Below are 8,731 nucleotides of genomic sequence, written 5' to 3'. Positions count from 1 at the left end.
CTAACTATTATAAAACAACATAAAACCCAATTTCCAAAAGAATTACATTGCTCTAAAGTGATATTCTAGTTTCACCTCCATAGTAGCCTAACATATTCAAGTTTCATAAGACCGGTTTGGGTTCACAGCACACATAAACAGTGAAAGGAGGAGGAAGAGGGATCCAACCAACCCTACCACTGGCTATTGTCTTGAGACACAGCGGGGAAGCTCAGACAAATCTCTCTTAGTTGCAGGTGGTCAGGCGTAAGCAAAGAGTTAAGTCCCGGGGTCCCTCTGCCCCTCCCCTTTGATGTTCTGACATCATCTAGCCCCGCCCCCTGAAAGATCTCTCTCTCTCTCTCTCTCTCTCTCTCTCTCCGTCAGATTTGCTTTCCACAAACAACAAGTGTCTGTTCCCTCAGTTCAGTCTCTGTTCTGTTCTGCTGTGGAGTGGAAAAGTGGAGAGGAAAGGAGTGGAATGCACAGGAGCTGCGTGTCCAAGCCTCACAATTAGGTTTGGACCAACCCTATGAGCAAAAAGACGCTAAAAAGACGCTGAAAAGACCTATTTTTGGTTGAAAAGACGTTGAGAATACATATTCTCAACCACTTTTGCACACTGGGAAGCTACCCTGGGACTAGTGTCTTGTGACAGTCTAATATCGAATATCTGATTTGCTTCTTGTAGGTGCCAACATTACCCAGACACAGGACAAGAAGACGTACTGTGACGAGGAAGAGGCTCTTTATATTTTGGACTGGCAACAGTAGCCTGGAGCGGCAGCAGCGAATGCTGAGGGCGAGGCCATCGAGGCCGCAGTGTTTAGAAACAGAATAGTAATGGCTGTTCAAACTGCAATCATGAACTCTCCGTTCATCAACTTCTGTTTCCCTGGGTCGGTCATGATGGAGTACGACATGGATCAGAGCCTGGACGGGAGTCTGCTGGAGGAGAGTGAGGAGAGAGGAGAATACAAAGAAACCACCAGGAATCTGCTCAGCTTCATAGACTCAGCCTCCAGCAACATCAAACTGGCTCTGGATAAGCCAGTGAAGTCTAAAAGGAAAGTCAACCACCGCAAGTACCTGCAGAAGCAGATCAAGAGATGTACAGGCTTCATCAGTCCAACAGGGAACCCAGCAGCAGCTCCAGGGGCAGGGGCCAACAAGAGAAAAGGCTCTGGCTTTCCCACCCAGACCCAGCCTCAGACCCAGCCTCAGACCCAGCCCAGCCCATTCCAGCAAGGCAAACCCGTCCACAAGCGCGACGGACTACAGGCCAACCTCCAGACCAAGAGTCTGGCTGCCCTCTTTAACTCGGTCAAGGAGCCTGTCAGGGGGGAGAGAGCCAAGAAGCCTCCCCTGAGGCACCGTAACCTTCCCCCATCCTTTTTCACTGAGCCGGCCAACACCACCACCACCTCCCGAGTCACGTCCACCTCGGGCACGTTCCTGGGTGATCTGGAACGGGGAGGGGGGAACCCGGACTTCTTTGACCTGCTGGGGCCGGACTACAGTAACATGCTCAGTGACCAGGACGTGTTTCAGACTCGCGGCCTGCCCAGTAGGATCATCGACCAGGACTTGTTTCAGACTCGGGGCCTGCCCAGTAGGATCCTCCAGCACCAGCAGACTCAGGACATAACAGACCAGGTCTCGCCCTACGACCCTCACCATCTAGTGGGAGGATTCTTGTATACAGAGCCTTGGAGTACCTCTTCTCCTTCTAAGAAGGCAGGGGAGGGCGTACGGACGGGCCCAGGACCACAGACACCCCTGTACTGCCAGGCAGGTGAGGGCGTACGGACGGGCCCAGGAACACAGACACCCCTGTACTGCCAAGCAGGAGAGGGCGTACGGGCGGGCCCAGGAACACAGACACCCCTGTACTGCCAAGCAGGAGAGGGCGTACGGACGGGACCAGGAACACAGACACCCATGTCTGCCAGGCAGGAGAGGGCGTACGGAGGGCCCAGGAACACAGACACCCCTGTACTGCCAAGCAGGAGAGGGCGTACGGGACGGACCGGAACACAGACACCCTGTACTGTCACTCTGTGTCTGACTCCTCTGTGACTACAGAGAAAATAACTCACTGTGTACTCTGGCCCTTTCCCAACTTCTTCCCAGAATGCTCTGTGTTCTCAGGTCTCGTATGGTCTGAGTAGTGGTAGTTACAACACAAGGGACTTCTCTTCTCTCTGATAAGACATCAGTACTGTTTTGGGACTACAAGTTGAGTAGTTCTGATCTAAATGTTAGTGTGGCTTGCTATTGACCAGAGCTACAGATTGAGATACGGTCTAATCTAATTTGTTTTGTCACGGACAATTTTTCCAGCAGGTATAAAAGGTGCAGTGTTAGGGCTCCCTCGAAAACGCAGAACATTTATCAATAATCAGTAATAACAAGTAGTAGTAGTAGTAATATATGAGGTAGTATGCATATTGATAATGTAGGTATTTACAAATATAAAGTGGGTAGTGGAATTAATAGTATATAATTAAACAGTAACATTGACTGTGTGTGTGGTGTGTGGGGGGGTCTCTCTCTCTCTCTCCTCTCTCTCTCTCTTCTCTCCGTCTCTCTCTCTCTCTTGCTGTGGGTGTGTGTGTGTGTGGTGTGTGTGTGTGTGTGTGTGATGTGTGTGTGTGGTGTTGTGTGTGTGTGTGTGTTGTGTGTGTGTGTGTGTGTTGTATGCATATATAATATAGAGAGAGAGAGAGTTCCGCAGTGTGTGTGATTGTGGATGAGCCACAAGATAGTAAACGAACAAAAAAGTTGACCAGCTTGGGGACATTTTGCCGGTCCCCACAAGGGAAGGAATTTCTAGAAATAGAGTTGAGGTTAGGGTAACGGGTTAGGGTTTAGGGAAAATTGATTTTTGAATGGGAATCAATTGTGTCTCCACAAGGTTGTAAAAACAAACTGTGTGCTTGTGTGCTAAGTGTGAATGTGCTGGTAGCTCCTGTGCAAAAATAATATCTATGGTGCAGTATAGTCTTAAGGTGCAGAATCTGTGCAGGGAGACGGCTTGGTTTCACTTTTCCAGCAGTCTGATGGCGCGTGGTGGTAGAAGCTGTCTTCATGTTGAGCCTGTTGGCACGAGACATACCGTTTTGCCAAATGTAACAGAGTACAATCAGTCCTGTGGCGATCTTTCTTGGCGATCTTTTGAGATAAGATAATGTAATAGATTTGGTGTTCTCATGTACTTCCTAATGCTCGTAAACTGAAAAGTTAATTCACCCCTACTGAAAAAACGTTTGTATTACCTATGCCAGTCAATTTTCAATATGTATTTTGAATGTGAATTAATTACTGCTCACAAGTGGACAAGAGAAGGCGGAGTGACATCAAGACAGATACTTTTAAAAACACTCAGATACTTACGTTAAATTATAAGAAATCCAGTTTTTAAACGTCCACAATTCTGATTTTAAGCAGTGGCCACAAGCGCCTTGAAATGTTTTACATTTTGTAATTATTACACAAGTCTCAGGAGTCGGAGAACTTGAAATCAGTTAAAGGTGGCTAGAAAGTGTTCTGACATTTTGTTTCAGAGTCGATTCATTTCCTTTTAAGGTTCAAGAATGACATCACCAGGTAGCTCTACCGTATCAAACGCTCCGGTTGATGACCATCACAGGTAGTCTACCGTATTTAAACCTCCGGTTGATGACGCATCACCAGGTAGTCTACCGGTATTGCAAACCTCCGTTGATGACCCTCACCAGGTAGTCTACCGTATCAGACCTCCCGGTTGATGACCATCACCAGGTAGTCACGTATTCAAACCTCCGGTTGATGACATCACCAGGTAGTCTACGTATTCAAACTCGGTTGAAATGACCATCACCAGGTAGTCCTACGTAGTTCAACCCTCCGGTTGCGTGACGCATCACCAGGTAGTCTACTGTATTCAGACTCCGGTTGATGCACCATCAACCAGGTAGTCTACCGTATTCAAACCTCCGGTTGATGACCAGTTACCAGGTTAGTCCCGTATCAAACCTGCCGGATGATGTAGCACCGTTTCACTGTTCGATGACACACCAGGTAGTCCTAACCGTATTCACACCTCCGGTTGATGACGCTACACCAGGTAGTCTACGTATTCAAACTCGGTTGATGACCATCCCGTAGTCTACCGGTATTCAAACTCCGGTTTTGATGACCCAACACCAGGTAGTCTACCTAACCCTATTCGGTAGAACCATCCCAGGTAGTCAGCCTATTGCACCCCGGTGATACATCCAGGTAGTCTACCGTACTTCAAACCTCCGGTTGATGACGCATGCCACCAGGTAGCTCTACGTATTCAAACCTGCCGTTGATGACCATGCACGCAGGTAGTCGCTGATCACTGGTGACATGTGTCAGATTACCTCCGTTGATTGAATGCACCATGTCTTACGTTCACCCGGTGTACCCCCGTGTCTACGTATTCAAACTCCGGTTGATGAACATCACCAGGTAGTCTACCGCGGTATTCAACACTCCGGTTGATGCATACCAGGGTAGTCTAGCGTATTCAACCCGGTTGATGACCATGCACAGGTAGTCTACGTATTCAAAACCTCCGGTTGAATTGCCATCACAGGTGAGTCTACGATCACGATTATGATCAAGTAGTCTACATAACCGGTACTCAGGTGTTCGTATTTCCGTTATTTACGTATCACCAGGTAGTCTACCAGTATTCAAACCTCCGGTTTGATTTACTATCACGCAGGTAGTTCTACGTATTCATTCCAATCTGGTGATTCTCAGTCCTGCCTGGATCAAACACCAGACCTGTGTTTGAGATAAAAAACGACGGGCAACATTTCAAATGCCTTTCAATTTACACCATAACAACTGATGAAACATTATAGGTGAACTTCTGTCTTTCTGTCCATTGTTTAAGTGAACAGAAAAGTATGGTAGCTATTTGCATTCCTGATTCTACTAGATCACGTTCAAGGGTCCCCCTCATGGGTCCCCCTCATTGGTCCGCCCTCATTGGTCCCCCTTCATTGGTCCCCCCTCATTGGTCCCCCTCATTGGTCCCCGCTCCTTGGCTCCCCCTCATTGTCCTTTCGTCCCTCCTTGGTCCCCTCATTGTCCCTTCATTGGTCCCCCCTCATCTGTCCCTCCTGCATTGGTCGCCCCTCCTTGGTCCCCCCTCATTGGTCCCCCTATTGGTCCCCTCCTTGGTCCCCCCATTGGTCCCCCTCATTGGTCCCCTCATTGGTAACGTAATCTGTTAGTTGTTTTTCTGTGCGGCAGACGAGAACTGTGTGAGAGTTTGAGTGGTTAGCTCATAGGTTGAATTAGTCAAGCACCGTGATATATACACCGTGAAGTGTTGAAATACTAGAATCGCGCACACTTTCTTAATGAAAACGGAAGATGTTATAGCAGGAGATGTAAAAAATAATAACTGTATTCTGACAATGACAAAATAAAGCTGGTCTTTATTACTGTTACTAACACTGGTCAGGAGTGTCCTTTTTATTGATTTCTCTACATTATTTGGCGTCACGAAACAAATTTAGTTAATTGAGCATCACAGTTGTTTGGTAAAAACCGTGTATCTGTGAATAAACTAGAATAATGTTTTTTTTTGAATGATTTTGAAACACAATTTCATGTAAGTTAAAGACATACGGCCCTAAGCCAAACTCGCACGCGATGGTCTTGCCTTTTCTCCGTAAGACAGGTGTAGATGATTTGTTTTTCAGCTATCATTTACTCACATGTACACAAAGGTATCAAGTTGAGTTTTTGCTTTTTAGATAATAATGGAATGGACCAGGGGGGGGGGGGGGGTGGGGGGGGGGGGGGGGGTGACCTGATCCTAGATCAGCACTGAGAAGGCTTTATGAAGAAAGTCCCTGAACATAGAGACTGCAACAATCCCCCTCTACTGGTCGCACAGGCCTAGTGCGAATTTAAGCACTCATTTTACTTTCTAACATGGATGCAGTCACGACTAACATGGATGCCAGTCAAGACTAACCAGGATGCCAGTTCAGCTAGTATGGATGCCAGTAAAGACGACTTTGGATGCCAGTCAACGACACTTGGATGCCAGTCCGAAGGCTCAACATGGTGCCAGTCAAGACTAGCATGGGATGCCAGTAAAGGACGAGCTTGGGATGCAGTAAGGACGAGCTTGGATGCGCAGTCAAGCTAGCTGGATGCAGTGAAGACTAACATGGATGCCAAGTTCAGACTAACACATGGATGCCAGTCAAGACGTAACATGGATGCCAGTCAAGACTAACATGGGGAGCAGTCAAGCCTAACATGGATGCGCCAGTCAAGGCTACATGGATGCCGTCAAGGCTAACATGGATGCCAGTCAGGCTAACATGGATGCAAGTCAAGGCTAAACATGGATGCCAGTCCAAGCGAGCATGGATCCAGGTCAGGCTAACATGGATGCCGAGTCAGACTAACATGGAATGCCAGTCAAGACGAGCATACTGGATGCCAGTCAAGGCTAAATGATGCACAGTCAAGACGAGCATGGATGCAGTCAAGGCTAACATGGACTGCCACAGTGCAAGCTAATGGTCCAGTCAAGGCAAACTGGCGCAGTCAGGCTAATGGATGCGCAGTCAAGGCTACATATGGATAGCACTGTGCCAGTCAAGACGAGCGATGGATGCCAGTCAAGCCTAAGTGTTAAGTAATAGTATAGAATAGTATGGCTAGTCTTTTTCTGATCGCTAGAAATCAAAAGTGTAAATGTTAGAAAGGCATCTATTTATTGCGATCAGAGTATTATAGACTACGGTGATGGATGGTTCTAAAGAAGGGCATACATGAGAGGCAACATAGGAAGCATGATGACTGAAGGTTCTAACATAGGAGGACATGATGAAATGGTGTCTAAACGATAGAGGCGACATGATGACTGATGGTGTTCTAAACATAGGAGGACATGATGACCTGATGGTTTCTAAACTAGGAGGAATGGATGACCTGGAATGGTTCTAAACAGGAGGAAAACGAGTTAAGGAGGACATGGGACTGATGGTTCTAAACATAGGAGGACATGGTGACTGATGGTTTCTAAACTAGGGGACATGATGATGAAGTGTCTAAACATAGGGAGGAGCATGATGACTGATGGTTTTAACATAGGAGGACATGAATGACTGATGGTTCTAAACATAGGCGAGGACCATGATGACTGATGGTTCTAACATAGAGCATATGATGAGGTTAATAGGGGCAATGATGACTGAGAGTTCTAAACATAGGAGGACAGATGGTAAATGAGTTCAATGAGAGGACATGATGTGTTCTAAACATAGAGGATATGATGACTGAAGGTTCTAAACATAGGAGGACATGATGGACTGATGGTTTTCTAAACATAAGAGGACATGATGACTGTATGGGTTCTAAACATAGGAGGAACTCGATGACTGTTATGTTCTATAACAATAGGAGGATATGATGACTGAAGGTTTAAAACATAGGAGGACTGATGACTGATGGTTTCTACATAGAAGGAGCATGAATGACTGAAGGTTCAAACATGGAGGATATGATGAAGCTGAAGGTTCTAAACATAAGGCGGACCATGAGTGGACTGATGGTTCTAAACATAGGAGGACATGATGCACTGATGGTTCTAAAACCATAGGAAGGACATGAAGACTGAATGTTCTAATACATAGGAGGGACATAATGACTGATGGTTCTAAAGCATCAGAAGGACATGATGACTGATGGTTCTACTAAACCATAGGAGGAACCATGATGGACTGATGGTTCTAAGCATAGGAGGACATGATGATGATGGTTTCTAAACAATAGGAGGGACATGATGACTGATGGTTCTAAACATGGAGGACATGGTGACTGGAAGGTTTTAAAACATAGGAGGACATGATGACTAAGGTTCTACTAAACATAGGAGGAATGATGACTGATGGTTCTAAAACATAGGAGGACATGATGACTGAAGGTTTCTAAACATAGGAGGACATGATGAGCTGACAGGTTCTAACATAGGAGGACCATGATGACTGAAGGTTCAAACATAGGAGGAATGAGATGAAGGTTTAACATAGGAGGACATGATGACTGAAGGTTCTAAACATCGGAGGACATATGACTGAAAGGTTCTAAACATAGGAGGACATGATGATGAAGGTTCTAAACATAGGAGGACATGATGACTGATGGTTCTAAACATAGGAGGACATGATGAACTGATGGTTCTACATAGGCGGACATGATGACTGATGGTTCTAAAACATAGGAGGACAATGATGACTGAAGGTTCTAAACATAGGAGGACATGATGATCTGAAGGTTTCTAAACATAGGAGGACAATGATTGACTGAAGGTTCTAAACATAGGAGGATCTGATGCAACTGATGGTTCCTAAACATAGGAGGACATGATGACTGATGGTTCTAAACATAGGAGGACATGAAATGATGATGGTTCTAACATAAGGAGGACATGATGAACTGATGGTTCCTAAACATAGAGGATACCATGATGTATGATGGTTCTAAAACATATGGAAGACATGATGACTGAAGGTTCTACATCGGAGGATATGAGACTGGTGGTTCTAAACCTAGGAGGACATGATGACTGATAGTTTTTCTAACAAGAGGACATGATGACTGATGGTTCTAACATAGGAGGATATGATGACTGTAAGGTTCTAAACATAGGAGGACATGATGACTGATGGTTCTAAACATAGAGGACATGATGACTGATGGTTTC

At 45.9% G+C, this 8,731-nt stretch overlaps 1 protein-coding gene across 1 annotated transcript; it reads left to right on the top strand.

Moving 5' to 3' along the window:
- Nucleotides 1–382: 382 nt before the first annotated feature.
- On the top strand, nt 383–2,507 carry LOC112078673 (protein FAM181B). The gene has a single exon (XM_024144830.2). It carries the CDS (start codon nt 823–825, stop codon nt 2,056–2,058), a length of 1,236 nt encoding a protein of 411 aa, XP_024000598.1. The 5' UTR covers nt 383–822; the 3' UTR covers nt 2,059–2,507.
- Nucleotides 2,508–8,731: the final 6,224 nt, after the last annotated feature.

The sequence above is a fragment of the Salvelinus sp. IW2-2015 genome, unplaced genomic scaffold (genome assembly GCF_002910315.2).
Source record: "Salvelinus sp. IW2-2015 unplaced genomic scaffold, ASM291031v2 Un_scaffold6067, whole genome shotgun sequence".
Taxonomy (NCBI): domain Eukaryota; kingdom Metazoa; phylum Chordata; class Actinopteri; order Salmoniformes; family Salmonidae; genus Salvelinus; species Salvelinus sp. IW2-2015.
This window is presented reverse-complemented; position numbering and strand designations above follow the sequence as displayed.

Excerpts from the sequence above, each read along its gene's own strand:
- LOC112078673 (XM_024144830.2), top strand. The coding sequence starts at position 823 with ATGGCTGTTCAAACTGCAATCATGAACTCTCCGTTCATCAACTTCTGT.